The sequence below is a fragment of the Scaptodrosophila lebanonensis genome, unplaced genomic scaffold (genome assembly GCF_003285725.1).
Source record: "Scaptodrosophila lebanonensis strain 11010-0011.00,11010-0021.00 unplaced genomic scaffold, SlebRS2 tig00000053-arrow-pilon, whole genome shotgun sequence".
Classification (NCBI taxonomy): Eukaryota; Metazoa; Arthropoda; class Insecta; order Diptera; family Drosophilidae; genus Scaptodrosophila; species Scaptodrosophila lebanonensis.
The window spans coordinates 1,971,332-1,996,070 of NW_022060548.1; the positions used below are offsets into that span (position 1 = coordinate 1,971,332).

Genomic DNA, 24,739 nt, shown 5'->3' on the forward strand with positions numbered 1-24,739 from the left:
TTAATTGTGCTCAAAACGTAACTGAACAGTGGAAAATAGTAAGAAAATTTATTTAGTTATCGCTATACAATACTTTCTTTCGTTAAACGCAACAACAAGGCTTGGAAATTGTTGTATTATTCTTAGTGCAATAATTGCTGAATAAGTTGAATATGTTTTTACAATTCCTACTCCAATTCTGGAGCATTCAAATGCAACCAAAGGTGAATTATTTTTAAAAGTATTTGAAATCTGAGTCAATTGTAATCGAACAGTTCTACGAGTAGGATTCATATTCCTAGATATTACTTTTAGTAGCGAAGAAACTACGATTTTAGAATTACAATAAAACTTGAGTTATAGAGAAATTAAAATTGATTTAAAAAGTGCTTGTAACCCTAAATTTCTAGAGATCTGTTGTACTTACACAAAGAGCACAGCCGCTGCTGCTGCCGCCGCCGCGGCAGCAACATTGCAATATTGCTACGTGGCAGCTGCCGCCGCAGCCACAGCAGCCGCCGATGAGGAGCTGACCACCACGCCACTGGAGAGCAGCGGATGATGGTGATGGTGATGGTAGGAGGCGGCCAAGCTGCTGCTGTGCGCGAGGGGCGGCTGCGGCGTGGGTGTGCCGGAACGTGAGTGTTGCGAGGATGGCGGCGGCGGTGGCGAGGAGGTTGACTGACTGCTCGACGCCGTCGTCGTCTTCGTCGCTGTCTGAGTATCCTGAGTTGAGGGTGCGTTTGTCATGCTGCTAGTGGTGGACGTCAGAGCGCTGGGCGATGCTGCCGAGGTAACTGTGCCATTGCTGCTTGGGGGACGTGAGGGCTGTCGAAGGCTGAGGACACTAATAGCTGATCCTGAAGTCGCTGCGGTCGCCGCAGGCGGGGCCGGACTGGGCGGCGTGCGACTGAGCGCCAGGGGCTCTGGAGTGGGCGGACGGATCTGCGTCAAGGGCAAATGTGTGAAATGAGTGCCATAGCGTCCTTGCTCGATGCTCGGATGGGTCAGGTACATGGGCGCTCCATTCACAAGGTAGTAGTTGTAATAGATTTCCGCTACAATGCGATTTATTTCTACTCGCGCTGTGAATTGAATGAGGAAATAGAGCATTAGTAGTTGTTCTTGTTTAAGATGAACTCCTTTAGGGTTTTCTTTGGAACCCATTGTTGCTTGTGACTTTTTCGATCTAAATTCCCCTTTTATTCAAAGGTATAACGAAAGAATAAGAATAGGAATTTAGCTGCTTCTGAGCCAAGTTACAAAATGGCTCAGTGAGTGGAGAGACTTATTTAGAAAATATGCACAAATCTTAGATAAGTTTGATCCATTTTTGGTATCTAAAGCCGCACTTTTAGCAGCTTTGCTAACTTAATATAAATTCAAGTTGTCTTTTTTTTTTTTTGTCAAGACTTAGCTGATAAGCATTAAATATAATTGCTTTCAAACAAGTTTTAAAAAGACATTTGAAAAATACTTTGTAAATAATATATACATTATTCAAATAATAATAATTATCTGACCTATCAATGATTTGATGAAATCAGTAATAGTTCAGGTATAAAACGATTTGATTTTTGATAAACGGCTTGACTCCCACAGTCAAGTAATTACAAATTAATTGTCTAAGCTAAAGAAATATTAAAATAATAGACATTTATTTTCGCGCAACAAAAATATTATTTCTTTATAATTTTCTTATAATTTATTAGTATGTATGTATGTATGTGGTGTGGGAATTTGTTGAACTTGGTTGTGATTCCATTTCCAAAGCACCTAGATTAAATTAATACTCATGTTTGGATTTAGCTAAGTAAATTTTAAGTAATTGAGAAAATTAATTGCAAGCTTTGGAACCTTGTTCTTAGATTAACATTAAAGTCTGAGTACTGATTATAAAATAAAGTGTTAGTAAGGCACTTTATCTATTTGTATTCCTTCTATTCACTGTTTATAAAATATGGTTTTCGGTAAATAAAATTAATTTTTAATTAAGTGCAACATAATGGGTGTTTTCAAAAGCACTAAATAAGTGATCGACAGTATACAATATTTATAATAAGTAATATAGTAGAAGCTGTTCAATTGGGGTTAAAACTTAATAATTTAAAAGAGTTTAGAAATTAAACATGAATGATTGTGACAACATTTCATCAACTGCAATATAAGGTGTTGGGTAAGACAGTTTAAAACTAAAAGAATTAATTTTAAAAAAATATAAAAATATAGGTGCTGGCATTATAATAAAAAGGGAAATGTTGCGACGTTTCCTTATCACTTTAATTAGTGATCGACACTTGAAAGAATAAATTATTAATGAAGTATGCTACCCTTCTAAAGAGTTGCTGCATTTAAACATGAAAGTTATTAGCTTTTTCTAATATTTTGGTTCCAATTGTAGAATAAGGGTTTTTAAATAAAACGAATTACTTAAAAATGGTTAAAACTTTTAAGGCAAGGCTTAAACCAGGGGTTTTTTTTAACCTTAAAATTACACTTTTAAGCACTGATTATAAAAGTTAAATTGTTTTTCTGAGCCCTAATTACAAAATGAAGTGCTAGCTGAGTATTAAGCATTTTTTTTTTTATAGTGGATCTCTGTATTTCATATAAAGGATTAAATTAATGACGCAGTTTCTTTTCCTATGGTTTATGTAAATAATATGCGCTGGCTTGTAAAAAATTGGTGCGCTTAATTTTGAAAAGAGAACACAAAACGCTCACGTAAATGAACTTGTTTGGCTCTTTTATTTTTATTTATATTTTTAATGCTATTCATTTTCCTTACACGCGCATCAAATTTATATCGTTTGTTTCACACTTTTTACTACAAAACTTATAAACTATAACGGCTATAACTCTTAACTATGCCATACTAAATGTCTATGCCATGTGAGGTAATGGTAAGAACAAAAAGCCACCTATGGATTGCACTTTATGGCACACACCCACACACAGAGAACATTCACACACGCACACACATACATATGTATTGTCTGCTGCACGATACCAGAAGGAGGAGCGAGATGGAGGGCGATTGTGTTTGGAGCTCAAGACCGGGGCACCCGAGCGCCTTATCTTGCAAAAAGTTTTCAAAATTTTACTGCTGGGTGCAACATCAAAATGCCAAGTTTTTACGATTACGCCATTGTTGTTGCTGTTGTTATTGTTGTTCTTGTTGTTGCTGCTGCTGCTGTTGCTGCGGCTGCAATTTTACTTAATTTTAATGGGATTTTTTCTTCCGCCAACTGCAAAATGCATTAAAAAGCGCAGGCAGAGCCACATGCGAGAAAACAAAGACGGAGATAGAGCGAGCGAGTGTGGGGGAGAGAGAGGTAGAAAGGGAGAATTACGCATGAGCTGCTGCACACACACACACACACACGCAAACACACACACGCGAAGACACATTGAGGTACAGTTATTACTATGCCCAGCAGTGGATCGTCGTCGTCCTGCTACTTGCTTCCCAACTCATTCATTTAGCTCTGCAACTAATGCCGCCCATTGTGCAATTTGACGAAATAAAAAGTCGTAAAACTGAACTTTTGCGCGTTCTCTGTTGCAACGACTGCGTGCGCTGTCTCTGTCTCGCTCTAACCCTCTCATGCCTACACTCGTACATGGCAAGCTGTCATAAATATTCGCTTGATTTCACGTTAATTATAAGAATGGATGTTACGCTCCTGCCTTTTCCCTCCTTCGGAGGAGTCACGCATTTAAGTAACGACCTTGGAGCTTACGAAGTTGGGTCTCGTAAAAAACTTCAAGTACGGGTAGGGCAAAAATAAGTTGTTAAATATATATTGAAAAGCTCATAGCAGTGTAACTAATTACGCAGGTCTGTATTTAATAGTGTTGAGAAGGAAAAATTGAAAATGAATTTACTGAGACGGTTTTCAAGCTTCTGTAGATTGGAGAGTCCAGAATTGGTGGCATTTTACAATCTCCAAATTTCATTTGTTGAAATCTTTTGATGGCAGCTTATAGCTGTTTCAAATGCATCTAACGAAGATAAATTATTGAAAAAAATTTCTATTTTTGCAAGTCTAAAAAAATGATTTTTTTTTAAAAGTCTACTTGCTAAAATTTTATCAAAATTGCCCTTTACTTATTGTTATTTTTACTCATTCAGTCAGGAAGAATGAATGAATTCAATAATGTAAAATAGTCTGAATATAATAATTTTCTCTTTTGCTTCTACAGAACAACAGTTAATATAATTTTTACAATAAGACGTGAAAAATGTTTATTATTATTTTTTAAAAGAATATTGTAAATAATCTAAATATGATTTTGGTTTGGAGCTAATCGAGTGCAAATTCAGAATTTTTTTTACAAACGTTGGAGCCCTTTTTACCCATTTGGAGTGAAAGGAAACATAGGTCAAATTTCAGCTTCCTAGCTCTTACATACTATTTGAGCTGTGCGTTGATCACTAATTATCCTGTCACTTAGTTGTGTATATGTATACAGTTTCAATTTAACGCAAACCTAAGAAAATAAATGAACAGAATACTTGTTCACAGAAAATTTATACACGCTTAATGGGAGCACTTTCAAGGTACGTTAGGTTCAGAAAGATAATTTTATAAAAAAACATGGTTTCAAGATCTAGAACTGCGACATAATCATTTAATAGCCATTGCGTGCGCCATAGAAGGAAATCTATAGCTGTTCCCCATCACAATTCTTCATTCTCTGCTTAATCAGCATGTCTGCAGGCGTTTACAACCGACAACAGCTAAACGCTGCAATGGCCACAAAGAAAAACCTCAGCAATAAATTTACACTTGACTGGCTAACCAGCAGGAACAGCAACAGTAACAGTAACAGCGACAAGCAACAACTACAACAGCAACATGTAGAAAATGACAACAATCAGCTCAGCTCGCCCAATTTAATGGAAACCACGTCCGAGCTATTTATGACAAACTGGTTCCTTATTATTTAGACGGCCAGTCGGAGGAAAGCAAGCAGTGGCGTCCATGTTAGTGGTCAGGGTTGCCAACATAGCTAAGTGTCAGTGTTGCTGGTGGTGTGATGCATCCATCATGCGTGCGTATATAAAAGATATATACACACATATGTATGTATATAGTATACGTATATCAGACGTAGTCGCAAATGCCAGCTTGTTGTAGCTTCAGAAAAATGTAGTAAAAATAGTAGTAGAAATAGTAGTATGGGCTTGAGCAGTAGAAACTGACGCTGCACATTTTTTACGACCAACCCACAATATGAAGTCGTAAAGTTGGAAATTTTTGCTTCCTGCTGTCGTCGTTGACTTGTTTTTCCTATAGTTTTTAATAAGCACATTGGTAAATGCTTGCGAAACTCTTTCCCTGCTTTTAGGTTAGGTATGTACTCATATACATATACATATATCCAAGGTATTTGTAGAAAAGGGTATGTCAGCGGAGGCTTTCTCTCGTAATATGATGAGGCGTTGGCTGTAATGGCGCCACAAAAATTGTATAATGCAGAGTTGCCAAGTTTTTTATGACCAAACAAATAAAAACTGCGCCTAAAATATGACCCATGGAAGGAATGGAATGTGCAATAAAAATAGTGATGCGGAATTAAGTGGGATGCGTGAATTCCAGTATTAAGTGTGGGTGTACTGAGTCATTGATGAAACTAAATGGAAGGGTAATGATGTGGGCAGCAGATATGGGATTACTGCTTATTATGCACGAAAAACTAAATATCCTCGTTCGAATACTGAAAAAATCAAACATCCATGTATGTACATAAGTATATTAGAAAATGATTTACATAAATGAATAATTAACAGGTATAGGTCTAGGTCTAGGTCTAGGTTTATTTCTTTACACTTTTGCGACGTTGGAAATCATTATCGATTTGAATTTATAAAAGGGATATCATCAGAAAGAAATCATAAATTTATAATTCAGTTATTATTTATTTTTATGAAATGTTACAATTTTTATTTGGCAAATTCGTCTGTTATATGGTTGACCAAAAAAATAAATTCCTATTTTTGTTAAACGATTATCCTTTATGTAACGTTTAGACATGCAAAAATGTGTTGCGAAAGACTTAATCAAATTTAACAAGTAGGCAATAAAAAAAAGATACTAAATACTTATTTCTTTAAAATGTTAAAACATTTGAAAGAGTTGCCATATATGCGAAAATCGAGATGTGTTTGCGCAAAATTCAAGCCACACCATAAATTACTTTAACTAAACGAAACTGGTATCGTTAGTAACAGCTTGAACTCATTTAAAATTCACAACTTGCTGTCACACACAAGGACGTATGTATGTGGGTGCTCCAATATCGAGACAAGCGGACAATAAACACTTTTAAGCTTTATTGCGTCCACATTTACACTTCAGATTGCCTACTCCTGCCGTTTCGGTGCTGTGGCAGCAACAACAAGTGCTGGAACGTGTTTAGTAGTATTGTAGCTACCTGGTGGAGTGGCAAATAATTTGAGTTTGCAGCTTTCCCATGCCCTAAAAGCTGGCAAGTCTAACGGCATTCGGTTGCCTGGATGCCAATGCCAGAACAACGCGTTGGAGGCTTCTGCAGCAGTGTTGGCAATGTCGTAAATTTTTCGCATGCATTTTTCGGTTTAATGATGCATTTACGATGCCAACACCGGCGTCAACAGCAACCAGCAGTGCCAACAGGAGCAAGAAGAGAGGGGGGAAGAGAGAGAGAGAGAGAGGGACAGAGTTCTGTCGAGTGAAATGCTGCGACGTGTAACGGTTCCACTGAAATGGCAACAACTTGAAAAGCAATCGTTACAGTTTTTAATGTCATCAACAAAACAAACAGCAGCTGATACTCCGACTACTCGTACTCTTCAGATGCCCGTCACTCAATCCCAATGTGGAAATTGCATCTTTCCTTCGAGCTGCTTTTTATGGTATTCCGTACATGTGTGTGTGTGTGTGTAATTGTGAGTGTGTGTGGTCGAATATTCAATGCTTTTTGGTGTGCTGTGCTTTTCTTTTCCGTATTGTTAATTTCTATTTATTTTTGCTTAAAGAATTGAATTTAGTGAGAGCTTCGCTAAGGAGCACAAATAAAGTAAATGATTAGATTCAATTTTAATTTATGGCTGCTTTCTTATTTTTATGTAAATGTTCACAACCCAGATTCTTACAAAGTAGAAAAGTAAATGTAAAAAGCCCTTTAAACTAGAAACGCAATTGTTGGTTAAGAAATGACAATTTTGCCGCCATTTAAATTTCTGGTTGTTTTTTCCGTGAGTAATATTACATTTGCTCTCTATATTTAAACAAGTAAATTTAAATTAAACATACATATATTAAAAAATAGACATAATTTACAACTAAATTAAAGTAAAATCACTCTTTCTATGTTGTTTAAGGAAAATATTTTATTTGTTTTTTTTTACATTAAACATACTTTTTATATTATTTTTTTGTGGCTTCGTTTATGTATATGAACTGCTTAAATAGATAACAATATTTATACAGTATTAATATTTATATGTAAATAAGTACTTATTAAAAAATATTACAAATATGTTTTCGAAGAAGTCGTTCTTTACATATTAACAGCAAATTACAATTATTATTAAATTGATATATGTATATATTTAGCTTTTGAATTTGTGCTCTCAACTCACAACGAAAAGGGCCCGATTGAATGTCTATTTACTGTATACACTATACAAAGCATGAAATTAGGGAAAGACCCGTGCTAATATATGTAATACATATGTTTTATATTTTATTTGATTTTTTGTTGTTGGAATAATATCGTTTTGTGGCATTTTATTGAAAAATACGGGCAAAAGGAAAACGGTTTCTTATAGTTTGTGCGTGAAGTCCACAATATCAATATACTTTTATGTAAATACCACAAAATCGGGTTTGCTATTTAATATTAGTATTAGTCTGTTGAGCATAGTGCTGATGGAAAGGGACTTAAAGCCTTACGGCTTTAAAAAAGAAAAAAAAAATAGTGTAAAAGATATTGAAAATTTTATACATTTAATTGGTTTTTTTTTTGCGAAATATGCCCGGTTTTATAACTTAAAACTCTGAGATTGCGGTTAGATTTCTTAATTTATAGCTGAAATTGAAAAATATTCAAATGTTAAGGAATAAAAATAGCCAACAATATTTATTTAATTGTTAAACCCTTAAATACAAAACAGGATAAAATCATGTTAGGGCAATATTTGTTCTTCTCTAAAACTTAAAATGTAATGTTGGACAATTGTTTTTTGAAAGCACTACGCTCAATGCATGTCTAACTTAGATCAATAAACAACTAAAACTAAACAACCGTTGTGTAGATTTCAAGCACGTTTTGAGTATTGATACACACTTGCGAGAGATATCAAGATTTCCATTGGTTCTAGGGTATGTTGATTGAAGAGAATCCGATAAGACGTCCTTAGAACAATTTTTGGGTTTGTTGATTGAAGAGAATCCGATAAGAGGTCCTTTAGTATAATTTTTGGGTAAGTTGATGAACAAGCTAGTCTGTGATAGGTTGATTGATGAAAAAGCTTCATAGGGTTATGTTGATTGAAGAACAAGCATCTCAGGGGTATGTTGATTGAAGAACAAGCATCTCAGGGGTATGTTGATTGAAGAGTTCTTTTGGCCATATTAGTGGTAGTTTGCATCATTTTTGGTTTGTTGATTGAAGATAATTTGGGTACATAGACGATGTATTTTAGGTTGCTTACTTTAGATTCGATATTCGTATTTACAAAACTTGACTTTAAGTTATGCGCGTATCGTTCAAATTGAAGCTTTAAGCTATTATTTATATTGAATTTCTTGTGATGCATTTAAATTAGAAAACAATAAATATATAACTAGACAATGTTCTTTAAATTTTCAATTTGATTTCTTTTCGTAATTCTCATAACTTTTGTTTAATTACTGAAAAGTTATCATCCACATTGGCGCGTCGTATTGCGCAACTCGCCCCCGTCATAAATATTTAAATTATGTTGACGGGAATATTCATTCACAACATATTGGCCTATGGTTGATCAGAATAGATTTGTTTCGTTTATGTTAATTGTGTGATCACAATGTACATCATTGCTTTATAGTACTTAAATGATAAGCCATTGACCATTTTGCAACTCACCCTCTTCAATGCGTCTTGAAGCCTCTTCAATATCTGCGCCAGCATCTTTTAATATCACATACATAAGCGGCATTAGTTCCCAAGGATAACGAAATTTCTCTAATAGCTTTTGACAATAGTCTAGGAAAACATCTTGACCTGCAAGGCATAAAGAATGGAAAAATCGTTTATTGTAACATCATAAAAAAGCTGACTTTACAATCAGCATAAACAATAACATTGTTTTGGTATTCATTAATGTATTGTTGCGTGATAAACAAGTTTAAAGTAATTGAATACAACAACACTTCGATTCACAATATCTTAACATTGAAAGTGCATTATCAAACAAATTTCGATTTCATAAATAAAACAAATAGCCAACGATTGGTTTATACTTTTGCTTTGAATGCATTTTTCATTTTCCGACGGCGACGAGAGAATTTCAAAAAATGAAAACCAAACGCAGAGGCGATAAGAAATATAAACAACAATAATGCAGCCGTCGGGAGTAATGTAATGTTTATAGAAACTATGGCGGTAAATACGTAGGCATAAAGTGCAATTCGATATGCCAGGAAGGAGTGTAGGCATCAACAAATAGTAGCAGATACAGTGGTGGTTAGCATTATTGATACCCGTTCAGTAGCTTGATACATTTTGTAAAATAATCAGCCAACGGTTTCACTTCCACTCAGCTATCTTAGCAAATTAAAATAGTGTATCGCGCATCGAAATCAAAGAAAATGATAACGCTTTGCAATTGTAATAAATGACACTGTTTTCAGATAAAAAAGGTATCGATGGAGACACTGAAACACCTCTTTACTCAGCTACTACGCTTTTTGCAATGTAATAAATTTTACTTTCATTCAAACTTCAAAACAAATGGTAGAATACAAAAATCCTGCCAGCTAAAGTCTTTAAACAACGTTTGAAATCCAAATTAAAATCATTGAAATTGTAACATTTTCTTCTTCCCAAAAACTCTATTCCCATAAAATTCGGAAGACACCCATATAGACGACGTCGGAAATTATTACTTTAAGAAAAGGAATATTCTCCAGCCCAAAAGTCGAGACAAAAAGTATAACATCTTTTGATTTTATAAGAATTTTACATAATTTCTTAGCCCACTATCAGTTTTATCACGTGTTCTTAAAAGCTGCGATCAAATTTTTAAACGAAATTTATTTAAAACATTAAAAAACTTGATTACTCTTTAGTTCTCTATAATAATTCTATTAATTATATTTAAATTAGCAATGAAATATTTTTTTTATTGAAATATAAATATTTCAGCAATACAAATTATAAAACAATAATAATGTACTTAAGAACTGCTTTTAGCTTTTCTATTCCTTTGGTTTCGATTCGGTAAATAATAAGGAATATTTTCGGGGGTGTGCATTTTTAAATGTTGGTATATCAAAGGGCTAAGTTAACCCCGATTAAGCATGTAATTCGACAATTTATAAAACAGTACACTGATAGAATTATTGATTTATAAAATATAAACTGTACGTGCTTAATTCCTCCGTATTTCATAAGTTCCCTGAGTTTTTCAATTCATGAAAATTTTTTTTATAATATTTTACCTTTAATTATATTTTTAATTTGTATTACTAATTTGTTTTTGATTGTTATTTCTTTCCCTATATTTCATTCTTTTAGGTGTAATTACGTCTCTGACTACTGTGTGCCACAGTACTGACAAAGGTGGACGTTTGGCAAATAATATACCTCCACCGAGACGGATTTATTATTAGATATTCTTGTAATTTCTAGAGGCTTTGTTATTCGCTAGTTTAAGCTCTCTATTGTATTAATTTATCTTTTTTACATCTGACTATTCTGTGCCACAGTACTAACAAAGATGGACGTTTGCCAAATATTATACCTCCACCGAGTCGGATTTATTATTAGATATTTTTTTAATTTCTAGAGGCTTTGTTATTCGTAAGTTTAAGCTCTCTATTGTATTCATTTGTCTCTTTTACATCGACAAACAAAGTTCTTTTATGAAATAAATAAATAAATAAAAAATGTTATTGGTTGATCGCCATATCGATAATTGTTGCAACAAATATTTGTAGCAGTGTTGAATATTCATACTTATACTATATAAGTTACTTTAACTAATATCATTCAAAATATCATTTACAAGTAATGGCATCCATAAATGTAGTGACTCTTTTAAAGTGTTCAGCTAAAGTGTCTTTCAAGCACTTTCCACATTCATAAACACATGCTCTCTCTCAACGAACATGGATCATTATTACTGACACATACTGCAAATGTACATTCTATATACGTAAGAGAATGTGTATATAAATGTGTATATACGTGTATGTAGCTATGAATTGTGCATTCCTTAGTGCCTTTACCAAAATCAAAGTGCTAGCCCCTTTTTGTCTGCTCGTTGTCATGTTTTTTATGGACGCTGCTGTTGCTCAGCGGTGGGTTTCATGTTTTAGTTGCTCTCTGCTTATGCCATTATGTTGTGCCTGCCATTTTTGCTTCTTTTTACCTTCACGACTGCTGAAGCAACAACAACAGCAACAACAACAGCAACAACAGTAATAACAAGAAGGCGAGTCGTGGTACCAGCTTCGTCGTCAGCGTCATCGTCGTCGGTAGTTGCTGTTGTTTTTTTTGTTGTCGCCGGATAGTAGGCGGAGCTTCATAGTCATTGGCTCGTTTTATTATGTCTCTCTTTCCTTTCCACTTTTAATGTTGCTGTTGCTGCGCTGCTGCCTGTGCCAGCTGTCGTTTGTTTGTGTTGTTGTTGCAGCGTTTTAGTTTGTGTTGCAAGCAACAACACTATTAGTAACAACAACACGCATGCATGCATATATACATATATGTGAGTAGTTTGGGGCTGCGTTTTGTAGGGAGTTTTGTTGTGCGTTCTGCATTGGTCGTCACTTGTAGGTGCTTGTGTGTGTGTGTGTGTGTGTGTGTGTGTGTGTGAGAAACGTGTTTTATGCTTTGCGTGTGCTACACATTTAGTTGTTGTACGATTTGTTGTTGCATTTTCTTTTGTACATAAGTAACATCAATGGGTGTGTATGTTTGTATATATTAAATATGCACTGCACACACGCACAACGAATTAAATTTGTATTATTGTTGTTATGCTTTTGTTTTTTCTCTGCTAGTTGCCATTTTAATTAAGTAGTTAAGTCATTATTGGTAGTTGTGTGAACTTTTATTAGCAAGCGCTTTTTTTTTTGCATTTTATGTTTTATAATTAGTTTACTAACGCATATCATTTAAACAAATTGATTTATTGTTGCCCGCACGGTCTCTTTATCCAATAATAGCTGCTCGAATTCAAATTAGATGCAAAAGTATTGCTGGAAATACGGCCAATTAAAAATGTTCAGCCATTATAAGCATTACAATATACATATTTACTTTTTAATTCAGGGCTCAGCCTTATGACTGGCATTGCTATTGTTCTGCAATAAAATTTGTAAATTTTAATATGAATGAAGTTATTTTAAATTAAGAGTAAGACATTTAGCCACATTTAGAAAAATAAATTCTATACATTTAAAAAATTGCCCCAATACTAAAACTGGGCTTTAATAAATGTTTTATTATTAAGAAATATTCTTCATAAATTTAGAAATCACAGCATTAACAAGAAATTTCAACCTCAAGCTTTAATTAAAATGTAAATTATAAAATATAATTTTATTTAAATTTACAGCCATAGATTTTTCTGTTCCATGATCGACATTTCGACCTGAGACCAAAAAACTGTTCTATTTATAAGACTAGTGCTTTTCCGAACTATGAGTAATTCGAAGTTTTACAAAACCGTTTAAGTTTCGCAACAATGAGGAAAGAAGAGATTCAAATGTGAAGCAAGGAAATGGAAATTAAAACCATTACAGAAAACATTCCTTTGCTTTATTTCATAAAAGATTGAAAGAAAGTTCAAGAAATAAACTTAATATAATGGGTAGGATATCAGTTAGATTTTGTTTAATTAAAATTATTACAGGAATTCATTTTATAAATGCTTGGAAGTTGGTAGCACTATAATCTTTCATTTGCTTATCTCATCATCTTTATCATTTGCTTATTATTATTATTAATTAAATTATACAAAAAAGCATTTTGTTTAATTTTTGTTTGTTTTCCAAAAAACTGCACAACTGCATTCCTTCTTGCCAAAAACTACCGTATTAACCAAAAATAGCTTCGGAGAAATCATTTTGACCAGATGGAAAAGATTGCAATGGAATCGAAGAAGGTCTTTATGGCGTGTCTGCATTGCAACTGAAGAGGATTACTTTAAAGACGATAACATGAATTTTGATGAACAAACAAAGAATTGGAAAGTTATATTAAATAGTGCGGGTCGTATTTGTACAAAGCAGTAAATTGTTTTCAATTTTAAATCGGAAAAAATCTATGCATACATTAAAAGTGCCCATTTGTGGCAAGTGCTTGCTCTCATTGCAGTTACGAGCCGCGCACAGTTAAAATGTTGGAAACGCCCCATTTTGTTTCTCTTGTGAGATGAGAGTGGGAAGGATGGGTGGGGGGATTCAACACCCGCCTGTGCAGTATGCAGTGAGCTTTAAGGGGCAGCATCAGTTGCATTTGGGGGCCACACCCATTTAGAGTACGTTTACAGTTAACCAGTAAACGATGCCATTAGCGCACATAAACTGACTGTGCGCACGTCTCACACACACATACACACACATATATATATTTCCTTTCTACTATATTTGTATATATGTATTCTGTATGTGTGTGCAAGTGCAGGCTTGCATGTTGTTATTACTTTTATTACTGCAGTTATGTATGTGTTTGTGCTTGTCCAGGCTCCAGGACCAAAGTGCAGCATCTCGCATTCGGCTACGCTCTCTCACGAATCCTTGCCTGCTCCCTTCGTACTTTTGGAGCACTTCGTTGCCCTGTCGTTGTTGTTGTCGTCGCTTTTAAGTCGTTACCAAAGTTTTTCATCGTCGTTTTTTTGCGCCTTTTTTACGAGTTTGTATGCAACAAGATACGTTTTTTTAGCTTTGCTTATTGTCCTTCTGCAGATGCTCGAGCGCATCTTACTGGCGTTTGTGCAAGCAAAGAGAGCTTTATATACAATCTTTTTACCAATTGCAAGCGTGATACTTTTCTATATACTTGTAGTTGATTTTTAATTCCCCTTACAGCGAGCTCTTTTTGCTTTTCTTGGAATTTGTTTTGTCAATCAAGAAACAAGTGCTAGGAATTATTTTTAAAGCATATTAATTAAATAATTAATTAAGCATATTATTAAAACATAGTTGAACACAATGGAATATAAAATAATACGAAGAAATGCTCAAGTGGGGTCATATATACCAAATAATTATACCTAGAAGTATTATGAGTACAAATAATAGATAAGCTGATCAGCTTGGGGCTTGTGACTGAATGACTAAGGACTCATTGCCTTCTATTGTTGATGAGCCCAAATTTATGGACTTCATTTCACAAAAAATTAATATCGCTGTAAAGATTAGTGGCCTTACTCACTAAAAACAAAGTTTAAAAATAATTCATTCAACTATTTACCACAACGTTTTACCGAGTTGGAAGGTTGAAATTTGTTTAAAAAATATCAAATAAATATACATATATTATTTATAATGCGCTGAAATACTTGAATTTTAATGTAGAAGCTTTTTATTTATTTTCATGAAAGTTAAAGTTGAATAAAAAGTCCGAAAAAATGACTCATAAAAGTATGCTGCATTTAATTTCATATTTTATTTCCAGTCATTCGGTATTTATTATGGAAAAGTTATAAAAAACATTTTATTTAAGATTGCCAACAAAGTTACGAACAGCTTATAAATATTTTGTATTAAAATTATTGCTTACTAGATTTAATGGGAAATCAAAGTACGTCAGCAGACGAAGCCTGGCTTGAGTAGTTACAATTGGTGAAAAAACATTTTTTAAACCACTTACACTTAAAAAGAAGCTTGTTTTGTGGGTGTCAATTAAATTATCACAAAGCAACAAAATGGATCAAATTTTCATCTCTGAATCGTGGGTCAATTTCTTAAACGGACGGTGATGAAAAATGTGGTGTGTAAACGATCCTGGATAAAAACAAGAGAGAACGCTACAGTCGAGCAAGCCCGACAGTGTAATACCCTGTACCCAGGTAAATTTCCGTCACTGCATATGCGCCCATAGCAGCAGCAAAAAGAGGAAGAAGAAGAGCGAACTCGTTGCTGCAGTTTGTGGGGGTTGTACTGTAGAGAATTTGTTTCGCTAATAACTTTTCACAGAATTGACCGAATTGGATAAAATTTTAAACAACAGTAGACAATTATATAAATTATGTGTGCAAAGTTTGGTTGAGGTAGCATTTGAAATGTGGACGCTATTGACGAAATTCTGTAGCGGGGGAAGGGGGGGAAAATTAAAAAAATAAACTCGTCCTTACTCGGACCTAGGAGAATCTGGATGCCAACTTTGGTTATTCTAGCTTTTATAGTTTCTGAGATCCTCGCGTTCATCCAGACGGACAGACGGACATACGGACAGACGGACGGACAGACGGACGGACATGTCTAGATCGATTTCTCTCGGCATTCTGATTCAGAATATATATACTTTATGGGGTCGGAGATGCTTCCTTCTGCATGTTACATACTTTGCACAAACCTAATATACCCTTTTTACCCTACGGGTACAGGGTATAAAAATAAGAAGAAGGTTAAACGGTATCCAAGTTAAATGCCATAGTTGCTGCGATATGGCCAATCGGGGCTCTATTGTCAATAGTTAGATTGTTTGATGTTGGACCAGAAGTGACCACAATTGGCCAATAGAAAAGTTAAGACCACACACATATATATTGACCCGCCGGAAGCTTGGCCTTTTTTTTGGCATTCGGGAGTTCTGAGTGACTAAAAATGCATTCAGAGAACCACTGCAAATATAGGTTAGCAGAGTTTTTGAGCAGCAAGGATCAGATCTTTAATGAGAGGGGAGTGTTGAGGCTTTGGCCAAATGGCAATAAGTTATTAAGGAACTTGGGAAAGAGCAATATTATTAATTATTAATCAAATTTGGAAACAGGTCAACTTTTAAAAGAAACTTTTTTCAAATCAAAAGACTATATTCTTGAAATTAAAAAGGCGACATAATCTAAGAATAAAGTTATGCTAATGACTTGCTTTCCTTTTAGTTTCATTTAAAAAATTATTCTTAAATTGCTCACTAGCCAAAATCGGTATATACGAGTATATAACTAATATACAAGACAGGTCGCTTGCTCTGTTGTCGCAAATTTCACATTAAAATGTATTCCTTTTGCTGCACGAAAATTTGATGTCGCCCGTCCAAGTTGCATTTGCATTATTGTGCCCACATCTGTGGAAATACTATATGTATATGTATATCTGCTGTCGCTTCATTTGCCACATTGCCCTCTGTTCCCCAATTTCTTTCGGCTTTCAGTCCTCACTCCTCACTTTAGTGCCTGGCTGGCAGTGTGTGTGTGTGTTCACATTTTGCATTTCGAGCTGCCATTTTGTGGATATGTCGATTTATTATTTTTTATTGTTGTTACGTTTTACGACTTTTGCTTTGGCTGCCGTTGCTGACGAATGCTGCCGGCAAATCTACAGATACGAGTATTGCCGCTTCGTCGGTTTACGGCGCATTCAATGCATTCATTCAAAGCAGCGTTCACATCTTCTCATCGCAAAATTTTATCAAAATTATTTCTAGGTTTTTATAGCAAAAGTTAATTTAACTACTGCCGGGCGAACTGGAGCTGCTTTGTTTTCAAAACCACTCAGGCACTGCTGCAAAGGCAAACTAATAAAGCCATGAAGAAGATTTCACAAATCCATTAAACAATAGTATATGTAGTATGTTTGTATGTGTGTTAATAAGAAATCTCAAAAATACATAGATATATTTATATTAAAGTGGAAATTAAATCAACATTCTGCGAGTCAACTCTTTGATTAGTTTTTAGTGGCAGTGGCGTTTAAAACAAACAACAAAAGCGTCTTAATAGGTCATTAATAGTTTTATTAAAGACTTTTGTGATTGCAGAAAAACGTATTTTGATGATGGTTTAATAACATATACGCTATTTAGTTATATGGTTTCTATATACATAGTTTATACTTGTAGTCAATGCCAGCTCTATAATTTCAGACTTAAGGTGTAACTTTTTGGAAAAGCTATAAACTACTTGTATTACAATCAGACGAATATGAAGTGTTTTTTCAGAAAATAAAGTACAAACGCTGGCACACATTGGAAAAGTATCAAAAAATGTATGGACAAAAAATATAATTCGAATTTCCTACTAAGAATTGTTGTCTATTGTTGGAAAGCTGGAAAATTTCTAAAATTCTTAATTTATTTAAAAAACAGTGCTTTCTGCTCCTTTATTTTAATATCGAAATCGTTAATTAAGAATTTTTGATTATTCCTAAAATATTATTTTATGTAGCTGCTGGTTTTCGTTTCTACAATATAATTTTATTTCTTTAATTGTTTTGGGAACTCCAATTGCGAAGCGGATGTTTTATTTATTATTATAGTATTTTTTTGAAATAATTTCTTGAAATTATTTTTCTTATATATACATAGTATGTGACTTTTCATAACAAAAACAACACCTATTTTTTTTTTTTTTTTTTTTTTTTTTTTTTTTTTTTTTTTTTTTTTTTTTTTTGGCCTTTTGTATATATAATAATACCCATAATTAGACGATAAGTTATTTTAGCGACCAAAGGACAGAGCAAGACTTGAAAATACTACAAAATTGGCTGAAACTTCTTGTTGTGATTAAATTGACAAATATTCGTAAGCCATTTAATGTATTGTATATTGAATATAATATTTCTGAACTGCAAAATATTGAAAACCATGTTGATGCTGTGAAACAATAAATTAATAAATGTTATGTAAAAGAAACCCATAAGCAAAGCAGTTCAATGGTCATTTCTAAATATAAGCCCAACAATGAGAATCTCAACAGGTATCTGAAATATTTGGGACAACAGCATTTATAGTGAGAATTGAAATGAGGTATTTTATTTATTCATATACATATAGCATTTAGTATATACTCTTATATGAAATGGGTCTTTGGCTCAACTTTATCTGTATGTTTATTTTATTTGTGCTTCCTTCTTTGTTTTTACAATCCACCTTTGCATTTAATATTCATTGAATAGCACGGCATTCTATATGTATAGTACTCGTATACTATATACACGTATATGTGTGTGTGTATTTTGTTTGGCAAGCTCTGCTCTCGTTTGTGCAATAAAGTTCAGCTTCCGACACTAATGCTTACCTTGGCTTATAAGCTGCATACAAAACATTGCAGCTCATTTACAGGGTTAGCAGAAAAGCTGGCAAGATATCAAAGCTATTGTTGTTGTTGTTGTTGCTGTTGCTGCTGCGACCCGCTTTGTATGACGAATGCAGTAAACGCTAATAAAATAAAAGTGCATGTCGCGCAGCTTTTTACGATGCCAGGACTTCGATGTGGCTGTCGTCCTTGGCTGCCTGCCGTGCGCAAGTTGCCAGCTTGGCAGCTCGGCCATGCACGCCGCTTATTCTTATCCTTAAACAAGTTGAGCTTGTTAAGCTCGGCACGAAAGTAGTTTTAATCTCAAAATTAAAACGTTTGCAATTTTCAAGCGACTTTACGAGTTATATAAGCGGGAATAGGGGAAAAAAATGGTGCAAAAAGCTTTTGTTGTCGCCGTCGTCGTCATTTTCGTAATCGTCGCTGTTACCGTTGAATTCGCTTCGCTGCTCCTCTCTGTCGTAATTCACTTGAACTTGTGCAATATTTTTGTTATATGTAAGCACACACACACACACACAATCACACAAACGTACATAAGTACACCCCACCATTCTAAGTGCACTATAAAAAAAATTAAGAATATTTTTTGTTGTGCAATTTTGCAGGACAAATCCTTAAGAAATGCGACAAAGAGTTTAACTTTCTAAGAACATTTCATTTAAAGCTACTAGCTTATTGTTTAGTTCCTAAAATACCAAGGAAGTTAATAACATTTGGAAAATATTGAACAGTTCGAAGAAGTATGCACTCGTTTGAAAAATATATTTTCATTAAATAATTAATATATATTTTAATTTTACAAGTTATAAACTATACTGAGGTCTATATCTTCCTGAGAAAATCAATGAAAATGAATTAAACGTTAAATTCGTGCCAGCCCGACTCTGGAATATCTTGCACTCACATTCTTCCCTTCAATTAAAATACACTAGGTGCTGTGCCAATCATTTCTGTGACAGATATATATTATAGTTAACCGATTTTCATCAAATTTTAGATAATAGAGTCACTATAAAAACCTAAATAATTACAAAAGTTGAAGGTAAGCGAAAAAGTCTTATTTTTCCACTGAAGCAAACAGAAAACGGGCATAAAAAAAATTATATTGAAATAAATATTATGTTTTTATAGAAGCTGTGAAAACATTCTATAATCATATATTTCTTAATATTTTACATACTATATAATATATGAAAAATATAATGAACTTATTTGAAACAATTGTATTATTTTGTGCCGATTTATTAGACAGTTCATATGTAAAGCAACAAGAGTCGAAAATTATATTTTTGCATCAGTTTTTGACGATTTTTGTTCAATATAGTCGTTGGCATGTAATATTATTAACCATTAAAAAAGATTTCAAATCCAAATTGGCATTTGTTTGTTAAAAAACTTATTAACCAATTAAAAAAGAATTCAAATTCAAATTGGCATTTATTTGTTAAACAAACTAAAGACAGAACCAATTGCTAAATTGTTATTATAATTCAAAAATACGCTATTACTAAAAAAATTGTCTTCTATTTAAGAATAATAATCAATTGTAAAAGCATTTATATTTGTTTTAAAAAAATCACATTTTCAGCTGATAGAAGAGAAACGAATTTAAATTAAAAGACACCTTTGTCTTAAGCGCCTCATCACAAATAATTTGCCTAATGTAATCACAAATAATAGTTTTATTCTCTCAGTGTACACAATAGCAGCTTAGTTTCCTCTCTTTTTTTGCATATTTCATTTTTATTAACGAAAATTACAACCTTTTTTCTCTAGATTTATTTTTATGTGCGCGCTGTCGCTTTTTGTTTTGTTTTATTTTATTTTTTACTTTTTCTTTTTAGTGTCTGAGCTCAACATTTAACTTTCGTTGTTATTGTTGTTGTAATTTCATGTCACAGGTTATAGCGCCTGGATACAAATTAGAATAGAGATTAGATAAGCTGTCGGCCATTAAAAGCCCCAAGTGCTGATTAACTTTTGTTAGGGTAGACGCCATTTTGTGTTCCCTGCATGTGAGTGCGTAATTGTGTGTGTGTGTGTTATCAATTCGTTTCTTTAGTTGATCGATACATATACAGACATACTATATGTGTCATGATAATGATAATGATATAATGTCGTTTAAAAGCTAATCATTTTTATATTTTTTATTGCCAAGTGCCATCTTTTTTTTAATGAGAGGTGCACTTTTCTAATCGCATGTATGCTCAATATTTGTAAGCAAATACAATTACTTAGTTGTTGTTGGATTATATAAAAGAAAGAACTAGTTAGACATGTGCTGTGCGAACAGAGAAAACCGATTAAAAGATATCTTACTGGTTAGAAGGCGAATGGTTTGAGTTTGTTCTACACTCTCCCACTCTATTAAAACAAATATAGTTGTATATGTTAAGACATTAATTAAGCAGAAAACAAAGGCCACACTTGTATTTTTAATTTACTTATGTGTTTAGTTCAAAATTAAGTATGTGAGACATGTCTGCGATCATCACACGCGCTCATTATTTTGTCACAAGAGCCAGAGGGAACTAAATGGTGCATGCACAGAGCGGCAGAAAAGAAAGAGCAGCCAACAATAAATGACAAATGCTGACTACAGCTGGTGGCCAATTAAAATTTTTAATGCTCCTACAATGTTCAAATCAAGGAACCACTAGCCACATAGACCTGAAAACATGTAATTGAAATGAAGCAGAGCCAAATGACGTGACAGCCAAGAACTACAATTAAAAGTGCTATACTTGTAGAATGCTATAAGTAAAATATTAGGCAAGTAATGTAAAAAATATTGCCAGTGTAAAGTGCAAACGTGAAATACGTGAAGAAACTCGAAGGGAGGCATCTTTGTCAAAATACAACAACAATTGGGTGTAAAAAACAAAGCTCCAACTAATTCAGTTATGGTCGCGATAGACTCATTAACTCAGAAGCATTAACAGAAAATGCTTTGGAAATTAAAAACCAGTTACCAACCAAAGAACAAACTTGTGACAATTACAATTTAATATCCCTTATGAGAAGCACTTTTAACCGCGAACATCTGTTACCCAGCATGCTAAATTATTTATTTTATCCATACACATAGTTGCATAGTTTAGCAAAACCAAGAGAATAAGCTCAGTCAATAGAGTCTAGATTCTAGTTCTTTCAGAGCCAAACGCATTTACTTGAACAAAAAGCTAATAGAAAAGTAAGACTAGCTTAGCTAAGTAGTGCCTCATGGAATAGAATCAGATATCTATAATGTTTAAGCAGCAGATACTTAAGTTCTTCTTAAAAATACGAGTTACCTCAAGCTATCAGCAGTGAAACGCAGTTTAGGAATAGAATTCAAGCGCACTTTCAAGATAATATCTAATTGAAAATGAATTGTAAATTAAAGAGAATAGTACTAACACTGATAAATGTATTGTATTACACTTAGTGGTTAACATTTCTGTACTAGTTACAACGATAATGAAAAAAACCTTAAATTAATTTAAATTTACGTACTTGTATAAATAAAATGTATTTAATAAAAATAGGTTAAGTAGGCTAACAAAATTACTTCTCATTTTATTATCTTAGGAAATTATATTTTTGTGACTAGTGCATTGATTTATAAAAATCTTTCTTGTCGCACTAGGAACTAATAATAAATAAATAAATAAATACTATATAAAAATAATAACATTTTAGTTATTGGAGTTTTCGAAATAAGCCCTGCACCAAGCATCAGAAACAATCGATAATTTCAATAAAAACTAACATTCTAAAATATAAAGCTTATAAGTTCTAAATAATTACATTTGGTTACCAAAGTTTCGAGGAATTAATTAAACTAAGATCTTTATTTTTAAATTTTCGAACACACTAATTGTAAGACTGCAAGGATAATGATTTCCAAAAGAAAATTATTATGATTCTTATTGATTTTGCTTTGTGTTGATTTCCGAGATCATATTAATATTACTATTTCTAAGCTGCATTTTGAATTAATTTAGGTAAATAATGTAATGCCTTTGCCAATTTGACAATTAGTCGCAATTTATATCAAACTGATGTTGAGTTAAAAGTTTGTTTTAAAGTTATTTGAAAATAATAGAGCTCATTATTTTGTTCATATTTTTTGAAATATGGAAAATGATAATAATTTAGGAGGTCAGGCATTTGCAATTTAGTGGAAGCCAGAGCCAACCCACTAAACAATCGTCATCCTCAAAAGGTATGTTTGTATGTGTATGGAAATGTTCATATTCGTGCACTTAAATTCTTGACATGCGTAACATTTACATTTGGCCCCTCATTACGGTGGCAAGCACAAATACTTTGGCCCCAAGCGACGCTTTTAAAGCTGCGAGTAATTCACATTCAAGGTCGTAATGCCGGCAATACAAACAGAAATTACTAAGCAAGGGCTGCAAGGGAAGGGAAAGCAAGAAAAAAACTAAACACACAAACTCGGAGAAAGATAGACAGACGGAGTGACTAACGGACAGACCTATGAATAGATGTAGACACACCCTCCACACCCACAAAGCGCTGACTGCTCAAACAAAAGGCGGCAAATGGCAGGGGAAGAGTAGCGGAAAAACTAAGCAGCAGGAAAAGTGTGGCAATATGTCTAGAGAGTGTGTGTGTCGCGAAAAACTGTTGCTATGTTGGTCATGCAAAGCGCACCCCAAGCTGAAGAGGCCTGAAGGGTGGGCGCTCCTGGAACTTGGGGGACTACGTCAACAATTTATGGTGAACACGTGCGATGCTGTCAACAGACTGAATACGCAACTGATTGGCTCACCATGTTTACCTCAATACAAATGGTAAAAAAATATTGTACACTGGAACATAGATCCAGCGACTCTAGTGAGTGTTTTCTGTGCTTCAAATTGCAAAAATGACAAATATGGCAAATATACATAAGTATTCTAGCTAATGGTCTTACTACGCCAAAACAGTAAATTTCAAATTAAAAGTACACCTAATTCTGTTTAAACACCGTAGATTGGTTCCAGAAAAAAGGATGGATCTTATGCAAAAATGTGTGATTGGTTCCTTAATTTAAATTAGCTTTAATTTTCAAACCGTGTTATATCAAAATCGTTTAAAAAAAACCGTGTAAAAATAGAATTAGGTGTATTGTTAACTTATCTTAGCCTAAAGGTCACAAATGGAAGAACGCGATTGTAAGTTCAGCAATAAAGGAAGCACAATTTTTATCTGCAACATCTATTGTCGTTATATTTTATCTCAATGTCTATTGCCTAATTATATATTTCTAATCAAGGGCGTAGTTTTGGTTGAAAAATATCTATGACTTAATAATACAATTTAAAAAATAAATAAATTTTTGTTGTAGTCTGAACTTTGGTTTTTAGAAAATTATTTTTATTTTTTTAATAATTAATATATATAATAATATATATATAATATACATATATAATATATATATATATAATATATATATAATATATATATATAATATATATATAATAATATATATATAATATATTTAGGATTTGAACAATCATTATTGATCAAATTAAATAAAAAGTACCTCCTTTATTTTCGAATGTAATTTGGTCAATGATTTAAAAATAAAAAAATACTCTTTTTGTCCCTTTTGTTGTTGTCCCTTTTAGAGAATATAACAAACACGTTTTTATTATAATTTACATTAACGATTTCTGCAAAGGCATTTAAATATTTTATATAAATATCACTGAATACTAATGAAAATTCAATTACAAATTATAATTAATAATTATACCCTGTACGCAAAGGGTAAAAGGGTATACTAGTCTTTAGCTAGTGCTATAAATAGCCCAGACATACTACGTAAAAGATATTTAAGGTCTTTAATAAATTGGTAGATATTTAAAATTGCACACACTTTGCGTCAAAAGTTAATTAAAGAATTGGCTGAAGAGTAATAAAATGCAATAATACATAAGTAACTAATAAGTACATATATATATAAAATATATGACCAATCTCACTGTCATTTAACAAAATCTTAAATAATTTGATTTCCCAACGTGTATTATTGTGGATGCTACCGCAGCTAAATGCCGCTATCAAAAGCTCAGTAAATGTAAGAAAATTAACGCAATATCTTTAATAGCTAAACAAAATATAACCAAAAAATATAATTGCTAGCTTTATTCCAAAATAAGCAAATGCACAACTATATGTGCGAGTACATACATATTTAAATGCGCCTATCTATATGTAGTTAAATACATTATTATGACGGCGGCACCATAAAATTGTGCATTTTATTTCTTTGCATTCGACGCGACGACAGCCAGGCGACTA

The 24,739-nt window shown here is 33.2% G+C and overlaps 1 protein-coding gene across 1 annotated transcript in view; it reads right to left on the reverse strand.

Moving 5' to 3' along the window:
* Positions 1–462: 462 nt before the first annotated feature.
* Positions 463–24,739, reverse strand: part of LOC115624322 (protein doublesex) — a 63,232-nt gene continuing 38,955 nt past the window's right edge. The window contains exons 5-7 of the mRNA XM_030518951.1: positions 9,097–9,234; positions 746–1,064; positions 463–667 (exon numbers count right to left, since the gene is read on the reverse strand). Of these exons, the coding sequence (XP_030374811.1) occupies positions 463–667; positions 746–1,064; positions 9,097–9,234 (662 nt within the window). The remainder of the gene's footprint in view (positions 668–745; positions 1,065–9,096; positions 9,235–24,739) is intronic.